General features: G+C 41.5%; 1 protein-coding gene across 8 annotated transcripts in view; it reads right to left on the reverse strand.

Moving 5' to 3' along the window:
* Positions 1–26842, reverse strand: part of anks1b (ankyrin repeat and sterile alpha motif domain containing 1B) — a 261246-nt gene that overhangs the window by 157569 nt on the left and 76835 nt on the right. For 7 of the 8 annotated variants that reach the window (XM_072672508.1, XM_072672507.1, XM_072672509.1 and 4 more), the window contains exons 4-8: positions 17278–17574; positions 7526–7601; positions 6457–6558; positions 2768–2890; positions 1487–1668 (exon numbers count right to left, since the gene is read on the reverse strand). In XM_072672508.1, coding sequence (XP_072528609.1) covers positions 1487–1668; positions 2768–2890; positions 6457–6558; positions 7526–7601; positions 17278–17574 — 780 coding nt within the window. Of the gene's footprint in view, positions 1–1486; positions 1669–2767; positions 2891–6456; positions 6559–7525; positions 7602–10004; positions 10259–17277; positions 17575–26842 lie in introns of those variants that run through there. The other variant, XM_072672510.1, reaches the window with a different exon arrangement.

The raw sequence follows: 26842 nt of genomic DNA on the forward strand, positions 1-26842 counted from the left end.
CTTGACTAGGTGTGACAGATGTGATTAAAATTGATCTTGTTTGTGCGTGTGCATTCACCCTGCTTATGCGTGTGTGTGTGAGTGTGTGTGCATGGACACTGATATTACTCTGAGGACTGATTTCTGACCTGACACAAACACTTTGTACACACATTACTGGTGTGCGTGTGTGCATGTGTGCGGGTGTCCCAGTTATCGATCACGCCAGCAATGAGAAAAGCTAAGCTCCTGTGAGTTCCTGTGGACTATGGTGATGAATGATCCTGCCAGCTATCACCTCCCCATTGAGGTCCAATCAGCGTTCCAACACACAACACAGCAATATTCCACCGCACTGCCGACCCGAGGACTGAGCCATATCTCTGGCAGAGCTCAAACGCAAGTGCGATTTAGAGCGAATCATCAGCTCTTGAGCATCTATTCATCCTGCAGTGTGGGCTCGTTTCAAAAGAGAGCCTCTGTTCCAGCTGAGTGACGTCAGTGCTGAAATCTGGAACAACAGGAAAGGAACTGTTTTGGCGCTATAAATAAGAATTCTATGATTACATAAAGTGAGGGATACCCAACACAGACGCTCGCACTTGGAGGAAGTCTGCTCTCTACTGGCCACACGCTGATACGTCGAGCCGAATGAGACCTGCGCTGCTGTAACAGTGCAGTTATGTGCAGCTTATCAGCTTGATCGGTTTCAGCCTCATGTGATGCGCAAGCAGGAAAGTAAACACTTCCTCTGCTCGAGAGAATCTCATGTGAGGCTTGTTCACTCTGCCGGAGGGGTGTGGGTTAGTTGGTAACAAGGCTAGTTGCACTTCTGTAATGACTCAAAAACACCTAAAGCAGCTCCTCTTTTTTCTGGGGTCGGCAGTCTTAAATATGGCAATACCTGTGTTCCAGTAGCCAAAATCATGATTTGTTTAAAATATAAGAATACTTTTAATTTAATTCATTAATAAGAATTGCGTAGTCTGCCTGAGTATGTCCTTTTTTATCAGAATTGCTAATACATGTGATTTTGACCTGGCAACATTTTTCAGAACCCTTCTCTTTTTTAGAAATGAAAGACTTTCCTAAGTCCATTCAATCCCCATATGTGAACCAGGCTGCAAAAACAGACTGTTTAGAATTCATCATGCTTGTGGAGTCACAACCATGAGCTTATGAGAGCATATGTCATGCACTCATTGAGCCTCCAGCACTTCAGCCATCCATTCTCTGAATGTAACAGTATGTGTTGGTGATTTCAGGTTGGCACAGAAATGACAAACAGTCAAAATAGAAGAGAAAAATAATAGTCAAAAATAAATAATAAATTAAATGTTTTAGTACAGAAAACAACACAAACAATATTAATATAACTTTGGTTAAAAACATAAAGAAAAATGCCAGCAGAAAATTCAGAACATGCACCCTTCTTCCACAAACAAGCCTGATCTTCATGGCCATCACAGGGAGTGCGAGCAACTTTCCATGGCCTTGCTGCACTTACCTTGTTGACGCGAGTGAGGGTGCTGTTCCTCTCCTCGTCGGACAGACGGCCGCTGCAGAAGCTCTCCACAGACTGCGAGTGAGAGGAGATGGTCTGGCACAGCTCCTCAAAGGAGTAATCCCTGTCCCGGCACATCTTGATTTCGTTCAGCAACTTTGACAATTCTCCCGTCACTGCATCATCTGGAGAGCGAGGGGGGAAAGGCTTGGTTGAGGAAATCAGTCGAAATCATGAGGAAATCCTAATTTGACGCTAAATTAACGACAGTACGGGACCTGACAGATTAAAGCTGACAACCTCCACTTGTAAATAAATTTTGAATCTTGAAGCCTCTCCTTCTCATTCAGCCTTATCTCATTTCTCCTCATGAAGAAGGGTCCTTATGTGGCCCAGTTCTTCCCTCCCATAACAACGCAATGTACATAATGGGTCCATATTAGTTTCATAATAGTCACTGGGTTTGAGGGGTTAACCAGACTGGCTGTGTGAACTTAAAGTGCTGTAAGTTGACACGCTGTAAGTATATCCGCTGTGATGATTGCTGAGTCGCACCTATGCGGTGCACTGATGTGTGTTAACATCCGTTTTGCCCAGGCATACTGTGAGGTTTGGCTGTAATTGAGATCATTAAGAAAACGCCGCTGCAGCCCCGGTGAAAGGCCCTAATTCAGCAGTCCTCCTGACCACAGGGACTCCAGCCAGAGATGCACTGCTGCACGCTCACCACAGGGGGAGCTGCTGGTTGAGCAACGAGTGGCCATTCCGCACTCTACTATTCACCATCATTCAGGCCCTTGCTGAAATATACATAGTAATGACTGTTTTATCAGCCTAATTACTTTTCCTCATTTTACGAGGGCTGCTGATAAGTGATAGATATGATCAGCCGAGAGGATACTACACTGCTGAGGCTAAAAACATAGGTCAAAGACAGTGAGGATTCTGGCTGTTGAAGATTCTTAACTACTTTTCTCGAAATAATTTAAATATAAATTACAGTACTCTTTTCACATCAATATTGTATTTGTATATGAGGTAATTCTACAGGTGCCTTTCCCATTGATCAGAACTATGCTAAACTGTTCAGACTGGAATACCCTGCAGTACTCAACTTGACCGCTTGGTGCTGCTGTTATCTGTACTGGAATCGCATGTCAGTGAAAGAACGGTGGTCACTGGTATCACTGAATCGGGAAGACCAAAGTGACTCTCACATGTAAACATAAACATTATTTCGCAGTGTAGCTATTTTTACAGGAGCGCTCATCTGCACACACTTACTTTTGTGTCTAAGGGACGGGGAGGCAGCAGGTGAGGGTATTGAGGTGCGAGGTGTGGGAACTGGACACTGGCGAACTGGCTCCTCCATGATACTGCCTCTGTCACTCTCGGCCATCATATATTCTGCAGACAGAGCAAATATAAGTGTGTACAGCAGGGATAATAACAGATCATATCAGATATCTGTATCGGTATTGACAAATAAATGCTTACAAAAATGATCAGAGTCGGACAGATTTGATTTGGCATCATCAGTTTTGATTTGACTGCATTTACTGACTGATGTATTTACTGCGGTTAGAGCACCGGGATATCGATAACAGGGTTGCGGGTTCGATTCCCGGGCTCGGCAAGCTGCCACTGTTGGGCCCTTGAGCAAGGCCCTTTACCCTGTCTGCCCCCGGGCGCTGGAGTTGGCTGCCCACTGCTCTGGGTGTATGTATACTCACTGCCCCTAGTTCACTAGTGTGTGTGTGTGTGTGTGTGTGTGTGTGTGTGTGTGTGTGTGTGTGTTCACTACAACAGATGGGTTAAATGCAGAGGACACATTTCGCTGTACAGTGTACAATGACAAATACTTGCACCTTTAAACATCTCACATTTTATTCATGCATTCATAACCCTACAGACAGAAATCTGATTCTCGGGTCAATTTGATTCAGGTGGATGTCGTCTCAATTTCTACATGTCACAAATGATTATGCATCGATGTATCAGCATCAAAAGATGCCTACATTGAAAACACTGTTATTAGCATCATACTACAATTCGGGCATTGGTGCATTTCTAGTGTACATGTACTTGCAGATACATGTAAATTCACTGTAGCTGGAGAAGACTGCAGCAGATGCAGTAATGTGATCTCACAAGTTTTTAAAGAATGATCAATAAAGAATTGACCAACAGAAATTCTTCAAAATGCCTTTCAGTGATATTCATTTGCAGTTAGGAAGTTTTTTATGTTCATTTGGGTGACGGTTATGCTACGGTATGCTGTTTAGACCTGACATCATCAATAGTGGAACCCTTTGTGGTACTATATAGAACTATTTTGTATCTACAACCAGTTTCCCATCAGTCTACTATTAGTAACTATTTAACTCCAAATGTTCCTTTGAGTTGATCTATTTAGAACCATGGCCTATTTTGTAGGGTTAGTGTTACCCAAGAAAGTGAAGAATTTGGGTGAGATGATTCAGGCAACTGTTGAGGTGTAGGCTTTTACTGCTAAGCTAAGCTATGTCTTGGCTATTTCAACTCCATTTAGCATAGAGGGAGCACTGTAAGATTTTGACCCTTCACTGAACTATGCCTCTACAAATCACCAAATATCACTATCTAGCCTTAGGATACGCCTCTGGAGATCAAGTGCAACCTTCATTGACCTCACAAACAGAACGTGGCGTTCCCCTGAACGACAGCATGAAAATACCGCCACTGAAAACAGGAAATGAAACAAGAATGATCTTTTTCATTTTAGATAGAGCGTATATCAATCTCCTGACCCCTTCCTGTCTCATATTTACTCACTTGGCAGTAATTTCTTTCATATGGGCCTCATCCTCACACCCTCTCGCAGGCTGGCTCGTAAACACAGCTTCTGCAGCGACTGCGACCACAGGTTCAGCAAATGTTATAATCTACATCTCCACGGCTCCTCTAACTATAGCCCTACCCAGCCCATAGGATTGCTGTGGAAGCAACAATAGACTCAGAGCCGCCTCGTATACTAGAGATTAGCAAAACCCAAGTCATCCATAATCAGAGAATTCCTGCACTCTGCGGATGCTGGAAAGCCCACGTCTGAGGTGACTGCGGTGTTCGGATGGGCTCAGACAGAGTGCCGGAGTGTCTCTCCCGTACTGACTCAGAGGAGCAATAAAAGCACACCCACATTCTAATGAGACACTAAAATGGAGCTAGAAGATGAAAGAAAAGACACTCGACGTCCGAGATGAGACTGAGAGCACAAATACACTTAACTACACTCTTTCCTTGCAGCCCAGGTTGAAATCCAGTATAGGACACGATAACACACATAATACAGCATAAAGGACTTCAAGGTATTAAAGGAATCGTCTAAGTTCCTAATTTTTTCCTTTATTCCATATGTAGTTGAGCTGTCAATCATGTTTGGTGTGAAAAGATCCAAACCTTCATTCGTTTTGCAATGAAGTTACATTGCTAATTTAGTGGCTAATGAGGCTAGTGAGTCATGGATGCTCAGATAAAACAATTCAAAGTTATAGTTCATAGTTGCGTAAATTCTCTGTCCTAGCCCTGCCTTGTCATTAGTGTTTCCACCTGTGTTTCCTTTGTCAAGTCAAGTCAAATTTATTTGTATAGCACTTTGTTTTCACAAAGCAGCTTTACATAATCAGTAATTAGTAAAAGACAGAAAATGACAGTGGCAAAGAAAAACTCCCTCAGGGCTGGGGGAAGAAACCTTGGGAGGAACCAAGACTCACAAGGAGGACCCATCCTCCTCTGATCTGTAGCCCTGTCTTCTTGCTTTCTACCTCAGGTGTACCTTGTCAGTCTACATACTGTATACCTTTGTTTCTGTGTTGCTGGATGACATATTCTTTGTATTTGATATTTTTAGGTATAAGTAACTTAATAACTTTATTTTGCACCTTAACCCCTTAAACAGGCGGGCCGAAGTGTTACCAAAGAATAGCCCCACCAGTTTGTACAGAAGTTCAGACACACAGGGGAAGTTTGTTCTATCACTTCGGTGCCAGGACAGAAAAAAGCCTGGATGCTTGTCTTCCGTGGATTGTAAAGGATGGTGGGTACTCGAAGCTTGAAGGGCTCTTGGTACAGATCAGCTTTTGACCGTTCCCATCAAGTACAGAGGAGCAGGTCCAGTCTTGGCTTTGTAGGCCAGTGTCAGGGTTTTGAATCTGATGTGGGCAGCAGCTACAGGAAGCCAGTGAAGAGAATGCAGCAGAGGAGTTACATGGCTGAAATATAGTATAAGATATATGAAGATTTTGTGCTTGTTGGATACACTATGTTTTTTTTTCTATGCCCAGATCTATTCAGAGTGTAGTTCAGATCAATAAGTGCTTCTTTGTGTTTCTGTTTTTGTCCTAAATGATTGAGATGTGCCCTAAAAGTCTTATTTTGGGCATTGTTACATCATGTTCACTAGATGCAACAACACACGCATCAAATTATTAATAAAAAATGGTCGATCAAGCGGGAGACCCCCTCAGGGGTCAATAGAACTTTTGAATAGAAAACCTTTCAAAAGATTAACCACAGAAAACCTTCAGAATATCAGTCTGTCACTCTTAAAAAGCTCCAGCCACAACAGTAAGAGGCAGGACGGCATCAGCCAGAGCTGCTTTAGCGAGGCTGATTAGACACACTGAGATTGAGTTCCAAGGATGAAGATTTCTTTCATACTGTAATCTTCCATTGTTCTCCATCTAACACAAACTTCCTCCAATAGCCGTTATCAATCAGCACACATCCGTCCTCAGACCCACGCCAGCAGCATATGCCTGCTCGTTGGAGCGTGTGTGTGAGTGTATTTTGAGCCAGTGCTCTAAAAGGGTGGGATGGTAATAAAGGGGGGGGGGCAGCCAGACTGTACCAACCAGACTGTATGTTCTAATCTGTTGGGTTCTTGTCCATGACAATTCATGCTTCAGCTTGTGTGTGTGTGCCACACACATTACCTTGTATGAGAGCTGTGATTTGCTGCGATTTCTGGGCTGGGTGTTCCTTCAGTATCTCCAAAGCTGTTTTTCCCTGGTAATCTCTAATGTTGACATCGATCTCTGAAAGAGAGAGAGAGAGAGAGAGAGAGAGAGAGAGAGAGAGAGACACAGAGAGAAAGTCAGGACACAACTGGGTCAAATGGCCAATCAGGATGCCCTCTGTCCTAGCAATACTTCCTACTCACTTCCACTTCCCCACCTCCCAAAGGCACACACACTCACAGTGACTGATATACAAAATGTCGCTGTCATGTAACAACCTTGTATCTCCATTTCAGTGGCTTTTTTGACATAATGTGAACCTGGCAAAATGAATCTGTAAATCTGGACAACTCCATGAGGAATGGACCAATAGAAATGCTCCAAAATGACTTGGAATAAAATAGTTTTACACTGACCTTGACTTCCACTGAAAGTTGAGCAGGTTTATTCCTACTCCTGTAAAGCTGCCCTTTTGGAGATACAAGGTTTTTGCGTGACAGCGACAAAACTTACCGCCCATTCTTCTGCATGTGTTTACTTTCATCCCGCTCTACAAACAGATCCTTTGAAGAAGTCTGAATGCAGTTTTTTGGAGAATTAGGACTGTCAGTATTAGGGGTCTTCCATAACAGAGAGAAAACACTGTGTTGGCAGGATGGAGGCGGCAGCTCCACTACAAAACTACACAAACTCGATTCGGTTCTAAAACATTTACAAATCCAAGAAAACAGACTTTTTCCAGAACAATATACGACAAGAGAGCCCACAAAGCCCATTCTGTAATGCAGGAAGTTCCTCAGTCTCCCACTTCCTGCTCTGCAGATGGCTCTGAGAGGGAAGCGTCAAGGTCACAGAGGGATTAGGCTTGGAACCTCGTACACACCCTCGTACAAATATACCACTGTTCAGACCCAGAAACATGCACCCACACAGACACACACACACACATCTCCACACAGAAATAACCTTCTTCCAAACATACCACCATAACACAGCCCATGGGACAGAAGGCCAGGGGAACATCTCTGTGTCTGGAATAACGTACCTGAGTCAAGCAGGAGCCGGACTACATCCATTTTACCATAGAGAGCGGCTTCGTGAAGCGCACTGCCCTTCTCCGTCTGTGAGAGAGAAAGAGAGAGAGAGAGAGAGTTGTCAGTAAGTCAGAAACAAGCAGGAGGATGGAGAATATGATGCTGCAATGTTATTACTGCTCCCAGAAAAGGTGTGTGTTTACAATCTATCAATGAGACAAAAGCTGTCCTCTGGGGAAGTGTATAACAGAGAGTGTATAACAGAGCTCCACACACTGTTGAGCAGGAGCATTTTAATAAACTGCCGGGGGACTGCACACAATATTCGGCTTTACCGAGAACATGTCCCATCAGTCTTCATTAAATCAAAGACCCCTACAACATCCTGCCCCCTCAAGCATAGAATCCCACCCTATAGATAGGGAAGCACATAAGATAAGCACTTCTACAATGGATGCAATTTCCATGCTCCAGTTGATCATGATCAGAGCTGATCCAGACATAGTTTATTGGACAGGCTATCAGCTATTTTAAGGCTGATTTAGGGCCAATCCTTTGTTTTTACCACTGTGTTTTAGCATAGTGTCCTCTAGATACCATTAGTGGACATTATTCACAGTCCACAGCAGTGAGGAGTGTTCTAAAAAGGGAGCGGAAAAGTTCGTAGTCTGGAACATTAGAACATAATTAAATAATAAGGTCTGTGTTTCTAGTGCTTGGACTATTTTGGAACTGCTTTCCTCCAGATGTTTAACTATTTGCTGCTGCTTTTACCAAGTGAAACCTAATTTTGTTGTACTGCAATGGCATATTTTATTCTATTCTATACAGCTCTGGAAGAAAAGAAGTAACCACCCTATACGATCCATTTCTCTGCTTTTTCTATCTATAGGCAGTGTGTTCAGGGAAATTAACATAAACCATGGACAACATTTCCCCTGAATTACTGCTATTTAGAGCATTTATTTGCAGAAATGACAACTGCTCAAAAACAACTGCTCAAATAATGCCAGAAATTATTATTGAAATTTAAACAACACAGTACTAATATTTGAACTTTGAGAGCATTCACAGGCTCTAAACCAGCTCTAAAAAAACAGAATATAATACACATGTTACAGTAAATCAGAATATAGCATATTCACAACAGTTCAGACAACTGTAGACTACACATACACACATCAGACATGACGTGAATGTAGGGTTTTATTCAGTTATTAATCTTTATTCAGAAACTATTGTGCAGTATTTGGAAACAGTTTGGTTTAGCATAACACCTGGAGTCCCACATGGTTCTATTTAAGGGGCCTATGGCACTTATGTTAATTATATGACAGTAATCTCTTACCGAGCTGAATGATCAGGCAGGTCGGTCAGACTTTCTTACACTACAATAAAGCAGCTTTAAAATCGTAGACTACCAAACTCTGTAAATCAGTTCAGAATGTCTCACATCAACTGTTTGCTAAAAATAAAGTGATTTTACATCAGTGTTAATTAGCAGTACACTGTACTATCAAAATCTATAGAAACACCAAAATCAGATTAGATTGGACTGGATGATAATCAGCAGGTACTCAGCATTCAAGGTACCCAGGGGCTCAAAGATTAGGGGCCAAAACAACTGGATCAGGACATATTTATGATGGTACAATGGTGATGGGAAAATAAGGAAACTTTCATTTTCATTTTGCCTCACAACAGGCACCCATACATGTATAACCATGTTGTGTATGAGCTTGTGTATGAGGCACTGTATATGATTTCAGTCCAATACACGTTACACTACTCCAGCCAATCAGTAACAGGCAGACATGTATATACTAGAGACCCAGACTTGAGTAAAAGTACAATTGCTCTATCAAAAAAGTGACTTGAGTAGAAGTAGAAGTGTTCTTTAAGCACCATACTTAAGTGGAAGTACTAAAGTATTGTGAATTCTAAACTGGAACATGGAGTAAAAGCCCCAAAAAAAGATATCCTGTTATGGGTTGATTTTGCTAAAAAGAAAATGTAGCAAAAATAAATATGTAATATGCTTCCAAGTAAAATTACATAGAAATAATGATGCATATATGTCAAATTAATAGAAAAATGGCAGTCATCGTAGACATTTAAGCATCGGGATACAATGTATACAATAGTAGTAGTAGTAGCAATTTTGTAGTAGTGCATGTCTCTATAGGATGCAGAGAGATGTAAAACACTTCTCTGGGGTTTTGGAATACTGATTGGTTCAACCCATTCACATCACACTTCATCATCAACATCACACGTCTGACAGGTTGCTGGACTTCAGTTGCAGTCCAGGGGAATCCCGAGGAGTGATCGCACTCGCATACACAGTTCCCAGAGGCCACCAATAAAGCAAAAACACCAATCTTTTCAAAGGCTCTTCTGTAGCTCTATGCTCCTTTGCGCTGTGTACACAGAGCAAACACAGACCCTGCACCTACACAGGCTGAAGAGGCCCATATAACCCATACTTACATCTCAAAGAGTGCATCCTCAATCAGCAGGAAACGTCTCAGACCCGAGGCCAACATTCTGAGGGCCCAAATGTTGCAAAGAAAACCCACAGCACGATCGCATGAAAACCTCAGGAGCTAATCCAGACCTGACACAGTCAGACAGAAGCCTACGGGCGCGGGACGGTGTCTGCCGCTGGCTCCAGGGCTAAAGCTCAGAGACTACAACCAGGCGTGTGGAGGGATCTTCTAGGCTCCAACTCTCACAACCATGTTCTTCAGGATCTGAATGAGTACTGAACATGCTCACAGTGAGACAGGAAGCCAAACACCCCCCCCCTCCCATCACTGAGGGCCATTTCCAGCCTTGTTTCCCATGGCGGTTAGCTTGTGATATCATTGGAGAAAGGAAATCAATTCACTCTCACTGGGCTTCCAGGAATTTAAGAGCTTCCCTATGTGTCTCTGGCCATCTCTGTCTCACTTTTGCTCACGCTGACTTCCATTCGCTCTCTTTCAAACATACACACAATTGCTTTCGCCTTCCTACACCACTTCGGTGGGTTTAACATGAAGCAAATGAAAGCAATGAAGACCTGATTGAACTGTCAGGGCTAAGTCAAGTGGTTAAGCGTAAATACTGCATTAAGCTTTTAGGAATTACAGCCACTTTTTACATAGCATCTCCATTTTCACAGGCTCAAACCTAATTGGACAATTGACTGGTGAGCAGTTTCATGGGCAGGTGTGACCCATTCCCTTGTTATTACATGGCAAATTAAGAGGATAGATGTTGATACAAGTGTTCCGATTAGCATTCGGTAGCCCTTCATGGGAATCCTCAATATGCTGTTCAAAGAGGTGCTGATGCAGGTGAAGTACACCCGCCTCCCAGCCACTTGGCATGCTGGAAAAATGCATGGCAGGGGGTCGTTAACAAGCGTGCGGAGGTGGGGCTTAGTGACAAGAACGGAGCCAGTCAAAGGCTTCTCTGCTTGATACACCACTGCCGCAATCAAAGAGAGTGCTAACATTTAGAAGGCCGCCCATCACTACCTTATAGATGGCAGGATTCCCTCTATTTCATCAGCAATTGAGGAGGACTTACAGATGTGGCAGAAATGAATTTTCAGTCTCTTGGTGTCCCTAGTTTTGAAATTGCAAAAGTGCAATTCAACAGCATAAGTTTTTTTGTGACAATTTATTTACTTTAACACAATTCTACACATACTAACACATAAGAACAGAAAGGCCAGTTTAGACCAGGCCAGAACAGGAAAATTCTTTGGACAGATGAATCTGGAGAAGAATCTAAAGAATATCTGTCAAACATGGTGGAGGCAGTATTATGGCATTGGAACTGGGTTCCAAACAGTGTTTACTGGTAAGGTGATGCTTGACATGAGTAGACAGGAGCAGCAGTAGTTGCTCAGATTCTGCCAAATGCTGCAAAACTGACAGGATGCTCCTCACAGTACAGATGGATAGTGACCCATAGTGACCATGAAAGCAGCTCAAGAGCCTCTTAACACATGACCTCTACCCAAGTGACCCTCAGCCCAATTTCCCTTTTACTGTAAACAACACTGGACTCCCACAAATACCCACATACAAGCAGAAACCGAATACGGCTGCAGTAAATGACTGGCAAGGCATCTCAATGAAGGAAACTCAGCATTTCTCTACACAACACATTACAACGCACTACACAAGTCATTAAACTATGGCTTCTATACTTAAACTGAGCACTAAAGGCAGTACTGCATTTTTTTCTGAATACAAATGGCTTCCAATTAGACATATAAAACACTATTTTGTGTGTAGAACATAGAACCTATATTTTATGAGCCATTTGTAATTACGCCATAGATACTATCAAGGCAAGATACAGCAAATGAGAGGCTGGGATAGTTTTGCTTGAAACTGCTTAATGTTTCTGTGAATTTATTGCATTATTTCATTATGACAGAGTACTAGAATAAATGATAATGCCAAAAATAATGAATATAATAAACAGACACTGCCTGATGTGTGAAACAGTGGATTCCTCACCTCCTTGTGGCTCTTCATGAGGATAATGTAGCACTCTTGGACAGCATATCCTTCTATTATATTATCCTTCTAGCTCCAGAGCAGAAGTCAACTATTCTTGGGGAAATATTCCTTTAACTGATTATGTAAACTAGGTATTGAATGGTAGCTGTAAATATTGGGCTTTTTGGAGAAGAGCTTTGAAAATGGTCAGGCTAGCACACTCACACACACTGTATCACAATGTATCGTGAGAGCATTTCTTTATATGTGTCCTAATGTTACTGTTCTGCACATTTATTGCCCTGGGCTGGGTTTCCCGAAGGCCTCTTAGAACAACAACCAATTTTAAATGCTGAAGCAAGCATCAGACTAAACACTGTCTTTACCAGCTGAAATGACCTTAACACCACAATGCTTTAGGTCAACAGGGCTTAGATAAATAGCTCATACACAATTAGCACAGGACTGTATCCCTGGTCTGCTTTCCCAGGCTGGTGCTTTATTACCATTAGTCCTACTATTTCTCCCTTGAGAAGAACAACAGCTGTACAATCAGGCCTTCAATTTGCTGAATTTGCTCCTGTGTCCTCAATCACACAGTGGAACTGCCCCAAACCTGGTCACCACTGCATATGTGCATGTGTGTGAGTAGTTGTTATCAGATTGGGTGAGTGTGTTTCACACAGAGAGTGAGAGTGAGAGTGAGAGTGGAAACACTGGCTTGGAGGGAAGGAGGTGGGGGTGTTTCTGGGGACAGAGAGCATTGCAAATGTATCATAAATAATTCATTCACATTTACACTGAGAAGGGGAATTAGGTGTGATTATTTTCAATGTGTAAATGTGACGTGTGCACACACACAAACACACACATACACACACACACACTCCAATTACTCGTACAAATTGCAAATGGCCTGACAAAATACGCTCGTATTACACATAGTATTACTGCAGTATCATATCCTCATCCTGTTTTTACAGCCTTCACTGGTTCTGTCGGGGGGTAGAGGGAGGCAGAGACAGACAGAGTGGAGTGAGATGGGTAGAGAAAGAGAGGGACAGGAAGAGAATAAAAAGAAGTGAGGGGAAAAGAGATGGTGAGAGAGAGGAGTAAGATGAAGAGAAAGAAAGATGAAGAGAGAGAGAGAGGGGAGAGATGAGAAAGAGAAAGGGAGAGAGATTGGGTGAGAGAGAGAGGCGTGACGTGAGGAAAGAGGGAAAGATGGGGAGGGAGAGAGCAAAAGGAAGAGAGAGAAAGAGAAGAGGGAGAGAGAAGGGGCGAGAGAGAGATGAGCATTATGGGGAGAGAGACAGAAACAAAGAGAGAGGAAAGGAAGAGAGAGAGAGATAGGGAGAGAGAGAGAGAGAAAAAGCAAGAGACAGCGGAAGAGATGGGGAGCGTGAGAGGGGAAGAGGAGGGTGGGGGGCAATGCCCATGGCTTCCGTGATCAAAGTCCTGTTCTCATACAGCTGCTCTCAGTCACAAGCAAAGACCCCTACCCAGCATGTGTTCTGCTGTTCACGTGACAAAATATGCACACACACACACACTCTGACACACACACACACACACACACACAGTGAGAGCGATTAGTAGTGACTGTAGTTTGCTGATAATTGCCACAGTTTAGCTTTTGTTGATATAGATCAAGTTTGGCTTCTCTGGTTTGCAATGATAATCCCATTGGCATCAGTCTGTACAGATTCCCCGTATATCACGATTCTTCTTTTCAGGCTTGAAGATATACAGCTCTGTAAGGCCGGGAGACAGGAAATCTAGTCTAATCCAGTTTCCATCGCAAACTTAGGACAATTAACATCAATAACACTGTCATGTTCAGAATTGTTGCTCATTTTGTGTTTTATTAGACTAACTAGCCTCAGTGATGAGATCAGGCTGCAGGTGGCGGGGTGAGGGTGCACTGATTTATGTGTGCTATAAACAGACATTGCCTCACATGAGAAATGGGCCCGGCCATCAAAGCAGCTCTCGCCACAACTGAAAAAAGCGCTGAAAATGCAGTGAACATCAGATTGTCCGAATGGAGTTTAGATTCTTTGTCCCTTAAATGTTCCCTTGAGCGCACAGCCCAACAACTGATAACTTTTGCTTGGGACTCAGACCATAATCAGCTTGTTAGAAAAACATACTAAGGGGTCTTAAGTACTCAGTAGAGCTCCCTTTTGCTGTTATGACCTGCTGCAAACATGATGCACAGCCAGACATCAGCTTCTGGCAGCATTCCTGAGGAGTCTTAGCCCATTCTTCATGGCCAATGACCTTCAGTTCAATAGTATTCTTGGGTTTGTGTGCTGCAATCGTCTTCTTCAAATACCACCAAAGACTTTCTATGGGGTTCAAGGTGTGCGACTGTAACGGCCACTCCAGAATCTTCCAGGACTTCTTCTGAAACCAAGCCTTGGTGGACTTTGAGGTATGCTTGAGATCATTATCCTGTTGGACAATCCAGTGATGCCCAAGTTTCAGCTTCCTCACAGAAGGCATGGAGTTTAGTCCTAGGGTTTCCTGATACTTGAGTAAAGCCATATTGTCCCTTCACACATTCCAGTGCCAGCAGGCAAAGCAGCCCCAGAACATCACTGAGCCACTGCCATGCTTCACTGTAGGCAGGGTGTTTGTCTCAGCACATGCTTAATTCTTCCTCCTCCAGACACACCGCTGATACCTGGAAAGGTTCTGATTGTTTTGGGATTCTGTTCTGTGGACTAGGCCTAATAATGGCTCTGCATGGTCCTAGTGCTGTTTTGCACAATTCTTAGACAGGTTTCTGCTGTTTCTGTTTGGTGTATACTTATACATATTACAACTGACCATAATTCATCACCAAATTCATGTAATTAAATTTCCAATTAAGTGTTGATATTTGATAATATAAGGTCTTAAAAACTGCTAGTAGAACTGCACAGTATGTATTTCTTAATTTCATTAATTCAGTTTGAGCATTTACAAATGTTCTCCCTATCTCTCTCACAACACATGTACACACACACACACACACACACACACACAAGCCCACACGTGATCTGGCCTGAGGCCTGAGCTTAAGAACAGAGCGTTCCACTGTTTCTCTCTCACTCTCGGAGTCAGATCAATTATTCATTCCTCCAGGCCCTACACCACTCTCTCTACATCCCTCTCTCTCCCTTTTTCTCTCAAGAAGACTCATATACTCACTCACTCATATACATACACACACACACAAACTGCCCTGTCTGACCAAGTCAGGACAGTGGTTTAAGGTCCTTGACACACTGCCCCTAAGCTCAGGCTAGGTCAATGTCTTACCGACGCTCTTACTGAGAAAGTCTTCTGTCTTCCTGATGAAGATCAGGTAAGATTTAGGCTGCTGGTAAGTGCTAGATTGCGAGTGGCAGCACAGAAGACAGATTTTTCCAGACAAAGACTGAAAAAAAGATCCGAGCAATGATTGGGCAGTTCTTCAGCTGCAGCGGTATCAAGGCCATCAAAGGCTACGTTCACATTATCCAGAGAAGAGAGCTTGTCTAAATGACAACAGAGATGTAAACACAAAAAGTGGATCTTTTCCAAATCAGATCTGAGGCACTTTAATATGTGATCCTAAAGTAGGTACATGCCTGATAACATGGTCATACCACAGAGAACGGTCACACTGAATTTAATTCAGATTCAGATTTAGGCACTATTACTATATGCCAAAGATATTATTATTATTATTATTCTATATGCCATAGAACGATGCCATACAAAAAAAGAAAATTTGGTTGCAAATAGAACTGTTTTTTGTAATAGAGATGTGTAAGAAATTTTAAGAGTGTACCCGAGCTTCTGTCTTATTACAGACCTTTAGACGATTGAATGGAAGTGAATTCTTTTTTATGCTAAATGCAGCTTACCTGTAGTACTTACTGATTACACTGACATTTATGGCATTCAGCAACTCCTCTCATCCAGTGACTTCCAAAAGGGCTTTGAAAGCCTTGAATTAAAATACTGCCGGACACAAAAGACTGCAAAGTGCTGATTCCAATATACAAATATGCACATCTGAAAGCTCAATACTAACAACAGACTATGCCTAAAATATCAATATCTGCAGCAATAGGACATTGGCGAAACCATAAGTCTTGAATAACTGCTCGAAAAAGTTCAAGGTCTTCAGTCTGTGTCTGAAAATACCGCCAGCGACTCAGCTGTTTATACACCCAAGGGAGGTTCATTCCACCACTTCAACGCCAGGACAGAGAAAAGTCTAGATGCCTCACATGTGTTAGGCAAAGCTGTACTTGAAGCTTGAAGGGCTCTCAGTACGGACTGAGCACTGCCAACCGATAGGAGGCTTTTTTGGCTTTGTAGGCCAGTATCAGGGTTAAATCTGCTGCAGAAAGACACAGACTATAGAAAGGGGTTTAGGTCTGTAACTGATGGTGGCACTGTGTACATTTTTACAGGGAGGAAAATGCAGCTTGACACCTGATGCTTACATAGCTAGAAGCGTCTGCATTCATATACCTACCTAAACTAGTTTTTTGGCCTCAAACTTCCTTACAATAGCTTTATTCGATTTTTCAGTGGCATTAAAACATACTGATAATTGTATACAAACTGTTATTACATATTGTAGAATAATTGCAAATCGGACACCCCGTCTATGTTTAAAATGTGGCTCATACTGAGAGGCTCAGATATGTTTCGTCTGGTAGTCTGATGATTTTTTTTAGAGTACCTAGCGAATGTACATGACCATTAGGTTTGATACCCTAGCTGTTGTTTCTTTCTATTGTTTTTCATTACCCAGTTAAACTGCTGGATGTGTGCCCATTAATGTTGATAGCTCTATGGATATGGATACATTGTTATCTTACTTTAACTTGATCTTTTTACCAGTTTGATTCATTTAATTTATCTACTCAGTTTTGTTTACTTATTTATGTATTTTTTCTTTCATTTTTAATTGGAATCAGTTGCAATATGTGAAATAGGGAATATGTGAAAATTCTGTAAATATATATTTATCAAAAAACTTGTTCTTTACATATGCATAGCATTGCTGTTACGCAAACAGTTTGCATCTCCAAAATGACAACTTTACAGAAGAAGGGGAAAAAACCTCAAGTCATTTGGAGCGTTTCTATTGGTCCTTTCATCTTGACATTTAACCACAATGTAAAGAACAACAGCGAGATTAACTTACTTACTAACTTACATCTTTAATGCTGCATTATTGTTAACACTCATCCATAGTGACCCTCACACACCTGTGTGTTGACGTCCATGCCGGCCTCCAGCAGGGCTTGCACGGTGGAGTGGTGGCCGTTGCGGGCGGCCAGGTGCAGCGGCGTATGTTTGCGTGTATTAAGGCTCATGAGGTTGGGGTGTGCACTCAGCAGCATGCGCACCACCTGCAGCCGTCCGTACAGAGCCGCCAGGTCCAGAGGAGTCTCCCCGTGGCTGTTCCTCATGCTGGGGTCAGTCAGCTCCTGCAGCAGCACACACACCACCTCCGAGTGACCGTACTGCGCCGCACAGTGCAGAGCCGTCTCCTTCTCGTGGTTCTGAAACGGACACAGGCACACAGTACTGGTCAAAAGTTTGCAGACACTCAGGACCACCTTATCTTTCCTTACTATTTTCGAAAGTGGTTCCTTCACTACCAAGAGAGCCTTTAACAGCAAGATTAATACCATATATACATTAGCCATGGTGTGATACAATACGTTCTACATACCATCTGAGTAAAAAAATGCAACCAGAGATGCAATCAGAAGTCAATCTAAATCAATCACTCTAAATACACCGCTATTTAGCAGTCAAGGTTTAAACACAACACAATACTGTGTTTTTGAGAGTTGATACAGTATTGCAAAACATAATATCACAATAATATCACAATACTTTTATATATCGATATGTGGATATGAAGTGTTTTATACATCAATATGTGGATGTATATATTAGAAGGGGAATATGGGAGATATCCTATGTGAAACCATGAGATGTGCCAAACATATTTCCTAACATTCTCCAAAATCTCCCCCAGACACACAGTGTATGTGTGTATTTTTTTGCCAGGAGAAATAACTGTTACTTTGTTGCTGTAACATCCCTAAAACGACAGCAATGACACAAACTGTGACTGTGACTGTACTAGTAAAAACTGCAATTATTGTCCTAGAAGAAATTGTCATTTCAGATCAACTATAAAACTAATAGTTTTAGTGCTATGAAGACATTCTGACCACCCATACTGTAGGGAGGACATATGCTTAAATGTAATTTTGAGTAGTCATATGTTGTCATAAATTTAATCTGATGTTTTACGCTTAATATCTATATTTACAGTTTTACTAGTAAAATGTCCAATTAAAGATAGCGTCATTGTAATTCCAGCTATCTACACTGTAATTCAAGGGAAATCAAGGGATAACAATATATTTATATTTATGACTAGTCTTTCTAGATCTGTAGATCTGAAATTATTACTGTATATTATTATGTTCTATGTCTGAAATGATATTTTCTATGAGTAAAAAGTTTTTATTAGTAAAAAAATAAAAAGATCTGTCTTCTATCACTGTTGTCATTTTAAAACTGCTTGTGTGTGTGTGTCTGTGTGTGCATATGTGTGCTATTAAAGGTTATTTCTGAGCAGGAGCGTAGCTAAGCTATGGGAAACATCTGAAAGTGCAAAGTGAAAGGCTGCCTATAACTGAGCAAACGACAGCAAGTGGCTGATTTAACTGAAATGACTTATTTGAAGCAAATGGGTTCCTTAATTAGTCAGATGATTTAGAGCAATGATAAGAGCCTCCTACCCAGAAAGTGCTGGATCTCTGGAGTAACATGCAGCTCACGCTCTCCTACACACATACAGTCTCTCTCTCTCTCTCTCTCTCTCTCTCTCTCTCTCTCTCTCTCTCTCTCTGATTCTCAATCTTAAATTGCAGGCTGACTTCTCCCTTCCCCAATATTTTCCTTCCTTATCTCTTCAGATGTTCGTATCTCACATATTAAACACACGCATGTACACTGTAACACACCTAAGTATATGTAGTTTAAAAGCAGCTACTTTAAGTATAAGGTAATATCAAGCCTAATAACACTGCCAGTGTTTTGTCAGAGAACCCATTACCTAACATTGTAGGTATGTCAGACTCTAAGTAAGTCAGACTTCATGGCCCATGGCCCAAGCTTAGTAAAACCTAGGCCTCAAATGCAGGATCATTATTGAGTTAATCATCTTAAAGCGATAGTCTGAACGTTTTGGTGATTTGGAGACCTCTCTGGTGAGAATGTGTAATTGCAAAGAGTACTTTTAAAATGTGCAGTGTGATCTCCTTTCAGAGCGGATGAATCTAAACACTGCAAGCTTACATTTAGTCTGTTTCTTTGGTCTAACAGTAGGTGAATAAGGAGATGAAGGCTGAGTTTATCGTCCTGACATCCCCACGTCTGCAGCAGCTCTCACAACTAGCTGTTCTGTTTGCATCAGCACCATTAGGTAACCTGCAAACGGTGCTGGATCCTCTTTCAGTGGCTGTGTACATAAAATCATGACATGGCCAGGAAAACTACCACGAAAGCCTACCAGACCCTCTCTGTTTTTAGAATAAATACATTAGACTACTGCTTTCAGTTGAAATGAAAAAATCTTAAGGACTGTTTCTTTAAGGAATACTACTTGCACACAATGTTAATTTGCAGTGCAGTCTGTACGTCCCGCTGCATCACACTATTTTGGGAGCACTGTGCTGTTATTCATGATTCTAATAAGATACATTTTGTGGGTGTGACAGCAACCATGTGTTATTTGACTTTTGTAAGCTTCAAATGTGCTTAATCCAAGGCTGCTAGAGCACTTTCAAGTGCACAAGCGTTAGCTTAGGACTTCACAGGGAGCAAGAAGAAATTAGCATTACTGAAGGACTGAATTGAATGTGCCTGTAAATTAACTGGGTTTTTGACACCTTTGGTCTGAATTGAGGCCTGGCTCTGATAGTTAGGGTTTGCAACATACTTTGTGTAGTTATGAGAGAGTGGGAAAGAAGTCTGGACCCAGTAACACATTCTTAGAGCTTAATCACTTATCACAGCAAGGCTTATTACACACTAAGGCGTATTATTCAGTAACTACAGGGACATCTGTACAAACTGATGGGGCTATTCTTTGGTAATAGACATTTGTATTAACACTTTTGGCCCACATGTGAGCCATAGGCGGTTAAAGGGGACAAAAGGGTAATGGCAGACAAAAGTGTGCCTTCAGAAGCTTGGTAGCATCAATGATATTATTCATAGGAACAACCCAAACAGGCTGGGAATCTCATGTTCTGCTAAGTGGAGGGACAATAACTAGTAAAACCCGACTCCCCAAGCCACTACAAAACACCACCAACCCCAACTACCCCAACCAATTTCAACTCTACCACACCTGTACAACAGCCCTGTTCTCCTCCAAATCTGATGAGTGTATGTGCGCGCTTAGAGAGAGAGAAAGAGAGAGAGAGAAAGAGAGTGTGAAAGAGCGAGAGAGAGAGAGAGAGAGAGAGAGAGAGAGAGAGATGGGGAAGAATGGAAGGTGTTATTTCCTACTCTTCACTTGATTAATGTCAAAGTTACTCTGCCAGAGAAAAACTGGAACATTACACACACACACACACACACACATACAGACACAGAAGCACATCATACATCATGTGATTGTAAAAAAACTATCAATACACTTTAGTCAGGCAGAAAGGAAACGCTCAGTCAAAGCTGTGTGCAGGCTGCAGCAGACAGCAGCAGCATTGTAGCGACAAAAAGACGCATCATAGAAGATCATTTTTTTCAGTTTATGATATGTAAGGTATTATTATATTAGTTCACTGAAGATGAATCTTTGAGCTGCACTCATTAAAAACTGGTTAATGCTTAATACCTTTTCTGCATTAGTGCATGTCAGCATGGTCATACAGTCAGCTCCATAAATATTCGGACAGTGAAACAATTTCCAAAGTAAAGCAATAAAGAAATGACAGACAATTTTTACAATCCCTCCGTTTCCACAGTAATTAATGGGTCAGAGTGGTCCAGTGGAATAAGGTGCTGTCACTATGACCGGAGGATCGTTCGGTTCGAGACATCGGCAGCCGGAACTTAAAGGGTGCCGTTGGCCTTGCTCTCTACAGGGTGGGTAGATGGCACTTTCTCCCTACTTCACTCCAGTGCAATGTTGGCCCACACTGGTGTCTGCTGACCGATGCATCAGAGCCAGGTACACACCGCTTTCCTCTGAGTGAGTTGGTTGCCTGGTGACATTGCACAGGTGCTGGCTGGCTACTGCATGGGTCAGAGGAGGCGTGTGTCAAAGTCAAGGGTTAGGTCATACACCCTTCTCTCTTCCAGTGTCAGGAGGGGGAGAATATGTATGGGTTGGGTAACTGGTGATCCAAATTGAGGAGAAAATGGGTGAAAAACCACAAATAAAAAACAAAAGAAAATTATTTAAGTAATTGGACAAGCAACTGGTAGCAGTGTAACAAACTAGCAGTAACATGGCCAGATCTGGCCTATACTCTCCTCATTAATTCATGACAAATTGAGAAGATTGTTCACCTCTATGGTCATGTGAAATAATTTGCACCCTTCCTTGTTTAGACAGGAGAACTCGGGATATAGGGAATTTACTGTGTGGAAATAAAACCCTAAGAATTTTGTTTAGGCCAAAAAGCGCACACTAGAGCAGGACTATTTTTTTTAACTGAACAATAACTTGGGGGGAAAAAAAACATCAATCAAAGTGATAACATGTCAACAATCAAGAGCAAATTTATTTACACATTGTCATGTATTAATAAACTTACTTTTTACAAAATTGCATTTCTATTCATTACAAATGATATTTTCATTTAAGTTTTTTCAGTTTTATGTGTCTAGTTATATTACCCCCATCTCCCAATATTGTTTAAATAAAGATCAAATGTCCAGAAGTGTTCAAATATGTTAATAAAAGTTACATGGGTTCTCTTTTTCACACGACTGTGTGCTTCACTAGCCAGGCCTGAGCAGGTCCACATCAGATTCCCCTGTAGTGTAACTCTCACAGGCAGCTAAGTGTGTGAAGTCTCCTGGTGGCACTGTAAGAAGATTGGGGAACGGTGGCTTGCCCAAACAAGGCATGCTTACCCACAGAGGCGGATACAGAGACGGTCACACAGAGAAACACATGGTTTTACTTACACAAGCACACATACACACAGGAAGTGACCTCACACTACTGACCTCGGCCCACCAGGGGGGAATGGAAATGGTGCACATATTCAAATCAAGGAAATTCTGTATAGCACTTTATTATATATTTAAGTGGGAGTCAGTGGGAGAGTGTGTGTGTTTAGAAGAGAGAGAGAGAAAGAGAAAGAGAGAGGGAGAGTGGGAGAAAGATGGGGGAGCATGGTGTGTATTCTCTGGAGGGCTGTAGGGGTCTGGAGGCAGAGTGAATGGCGTAACCTCTCCTTCTCTCTCAGCCAGAAAACAAAACATTCCTGAGCTGCGTCTCCAACCCGGGGGAGGAGAAAGCAACACACACACACACACACACACACACACACACACACACACACACATCCTCTCAGTCTTAGTCTCAGTTTCAAACTCACACACACACACACACACACACACACACTACTACATAATCACATAGAGTACATACTCAAGCCCACTATCACACACTGGCTAAGTCTCTTATATACCCACAAACAAACCCGCACACACACACACACACACACACTCTTATATATATTACACATAGTGTCGACTCACAAAGTCATACAACTTCTACATTCTCTCTCACACAGCTTCTCTCCTGCAGAAGATTTTAACCTCTATATCAGGGGTGCCTAAACCTGGCCCCAGTGATCTGCAGGGTGATCTCCCAGACCAGGACTGGGCCCCCCATTAGGAAGGAAAATAATCAGAAAGAACGCAAGGCAAAAACATAAGACATATTTCAGTGTCTATAAAACTATACAAACAATACAGACATCAACCTCAGCTTTTCGTCAAATCCAGCTGATGACAGATCACCTGTTGTACAGGCAAACACAAATGTGATATCTATTTAAAAAGTGTGAAGTCTGCACTCCTCAGAAATCTCCCCACTTGTTTCTTGTTTGTTCTTTGCGAGGGAAATAACTGTATTTTTGAATTGATAATTATGAATTGAAATTCCATTAAATCATGTCATAAATAAATCATTACGATGTAAAACCATACACTTTAAGGGAAAGCCATTACGACACAAGACAGCGATACAACTCAGTATTTTCAACATTAAAATTATGTAGGTCATATATAATTATGCAGGTACCTTTAATGAAACCTCTTACTTGTGAAAATGTAAGTATAGGTATGAGATTCCAGGTAAATCAGTGTTTAAATAGGACTAGTCAAAATTATGTTACATGGCCGGTGCCTGAAATCACACCAGCAAAGTAATAAGTAATAAGACGTAGGTAATATATAGTAATAATATCAGATCATATACTACAGATCTATAAAGACATTCTGACAAGTTAAATTACCAGAACCACATACCCTTGCTGTAATATTGACTGGTCATATGTTATCATTGTTTTGCAGGGAATTATACTTTCTCTTATCTGTGATTAGATTTGCACTGGTACAAACTCCAGTCACAGATATCTATAACTATTACTAAGTATAAGTAAGTAGATACTTGTAATACCAGATATCTCCACTGTAATTCTGACTAGGAACACATACAGATTCACATAAGATAAGATAAAATAAGATAATCCTTTATTAGTCCCACAGTGGGGAAATTCTCAGTGTCACAGCAGACAGGGATAGCAAGACACTCAAACGTAGATAAATAAATTACACTATATACACAATATAAATAAGAAGTAAAAAAGCAATAACACTATTATTTACAGGCCTGCAAATGACTCTTAATTGCACATGTGTGTGTGTGTGGGGGGGGGGGGGTATTGCACATAGTATTTTTACATATCTTGAGAATCAAGAATTCTGTCTAGTACAAAAGCTAATTCAAAAAACTAGTACTAATATGCATTCACAATTTGCAGAATTTGAAATATCTACAATTTGAGTTTTGAGTAATAACAATATTATTGATATCTAAAATTCTTTAGAGCTTTTACTAGTCAGAATTACAAAGTAGATATCTTTAACTATAATTACAACATAGATTCCCTGTAAATCAATGGTAACATAGTACTAGTAAATGTTACATTACAAAGATATGTCGTCCTGGTAATGTGACTAGTCAGAGGATCTTCATGGATCTGTAGATCAGATATAATTACTAGGAAAAAGTTCACAGCTAACATCTGAGACAAGATTTTTTTACTACTGAAAACTAGGGATGCACCGATCCATCTTTTTCTGTTCCGATACAGATATTGATACATGAATTTTGCATATCGGCCGATACCTGGTACTGATCCGATTAATAAACCATATACCTGACTATCTGGTAGAGACCTAAGGCATCAGGATTAACGTAATCATTACTTTACTAACTTTGTAAAATAAATATGACAAATGAACACTGATATAAATGAACCCAATTTCTGTTTATTGGTCACTAAAATTAATAGCTGTGCTGGACCTTGGCTCAGGACTTTTATTCTGAAATTTGAAGTCTGTCTAAACTAACTAAAGAGGAGCTAGCAGCTCCCTTCTCAGTTCTCCTTATATAAAAAAAAGCTGGATTACTCGCTGATAGTTGATGACAGGTTGAGGGGGGCTGGTTAGATAGGGAGAGTCTTGCTGTTTGCTATGATATGTGTATGATGTATGTAGGTTGCTCTGATCCTGGATTATGAAGCCTAGAACATCGTCAGGTTCCGTGAATGGATCGGCCCTTTGGATCAGACTAATAATCCGATACCCGGTCCAGCTAATTTTGTTAGTATCGGGACCAATATCCGATCCAAGTATTGGACCGGTGCATCCCTACTAAAAACTACATCACAGTTCTTGAGAGATTGAGTTTGAGTTTTACTTGTGATATCCGCAATATGACTAGTCAGAATATCTTTATAGATCTGATATGACTGGTAAAAACTGTAAAGTTGATCTGCGCAATTAGAATTTCAACTGTTTGAAATCACTTGTATCGCTGGCAGTATTTTAGGCTAAAATTACTGATTATACTTATTCAGACATGATTCAGAGTGGTGGTGATAGGAACTCGATATTTGACGTGTTTAATGCCAATGAAAGCTAAATTACAGAGTTATTAGACAAAATGGTTATGCAGGCACTGCCTGATTCTTGCGAAATATTTTAAAATCCATTCGCACTGTAGAGAAACAAGCAGAGCATTGTAAGTACAAAAACTCAGTAAGTTTCTATTTCTTGATAAGCCATTTTCAGCATTGTATCTATTCACAAACACAACCTGCTATTGACTGAAAGTTTGCACTGCACTTTCCACAGAGATTTTTCATTTCTTGAGAAATAATCAATAGTGATTCTATACTGTAGAGCTGTGAATTCTGCAGATCACTGAGACTTCTGAGGGTTAATTCATCCACAGTAAGCCTGCTCCTCTCTGCACTACCTGTCAGCAAAGCACCAACACTCATCAAATCACATATTGTCACATCCTTCACATTCCAGGGTTCCGACCACATTACAGAGGCTGCACACACACAGACACACCGAGCCGGAGAAAGATAAACCAGTAGTATGAAGATAAATGAAATGAAAAAATGTAGTTTATCTTCAGTTGATCCCTTTTGAAAGACCTCAATATAAAACTACAGGCACACTATCACACACCAACCATGTGTATCAGTCGTCGAGAGCGAAATTATAAAAGCCACTGAAGGAAAGTGCACTTCTGAATGATGGAGTTCACCATAATTCACAGTGGCGCTGACTTTAATAGAAGATGATTTTGATTTATTCAACAGAAAGAGGATGTCTTGTAAGCTGTTAGCGCAGTCATTTATCCTGCAGGCACTCAGGGATTCATTTACTCTTCCAAATCCCATCCGCAAGCTGCAGGCAGAGGCTAACAGTGCCTAGCCATTGGCCACTAAAAGCCAGGGAGGCACAGCAGAGCAGGAATGACATTCAAAGTTTTAATACGAGGCCTGTATAATGCAAGAGATCATAGAGTACAGAAAACAAAGGCAGGGAGGACATTTTATTTTGATGGTAAACTCGCAGAAAAACGTACGGATAATGCCTCAAATCCCACTCAGCCAGTCTGTGCGTAGTAAGTAACGGTCTGAATGCAATACCTGGCTATGTGACCTCTAAGCTGGCGGTGACAGCAACGTCCAAGGGTAAAGAAACCATTTAACCACTCAGGGGCATGAGAACGGATTTATCCCAACCAAGTTATTTATATCACCCTCATTGAAACACTGTGGAGTGATCTCAGGCCAGTAACTCAGGCAAGCCATTTCTTCAGACATGACCTTTAACATCTAGTCCATTTTTCCAGTTTTGTGAACCTCAAACACTGTTCTGTCTGCTTAAGCAAAACAGAGCTGGAAAACGAGCCGATTCCAAAACCCCCAAACTGTTACATAACAGTGTTGACAGTTTATTCCCACCCCCAAAAACAGTTTACACACACCCAGCCCACTAGCGAAAGTGTTTCGATGCCTAAAGCTGCAATGCGGTAAAATGCAAAGGCCACTTCAGGAAAATCAAATGTAATTGATACCTGCAGTCTTTACCCACGATGTTCATAGGTAACATTGGAGAGAAAAGCAGGCCTTTTCTTGTGGCAGTGTCCTCAGCAGGAGAGCTCAAAAGCAGTGAACGACAAAGCAACAT

This window comes from Salminus brasiliensis, chromosome 2, assembly GCF_030463535.1.
Source record: "Salminus brasiliensis chromosome 2, fSalBra1.hap2, whole genome shotgun sequence".
In the NCBI taxonomy this organism is placed as follows: domain Eukaryota; kingdom Metazoa; phylum Chordata; class Actinopteri; order Characiformes; family Bryconidae; genus Salminus; species Salminus brasiliensis.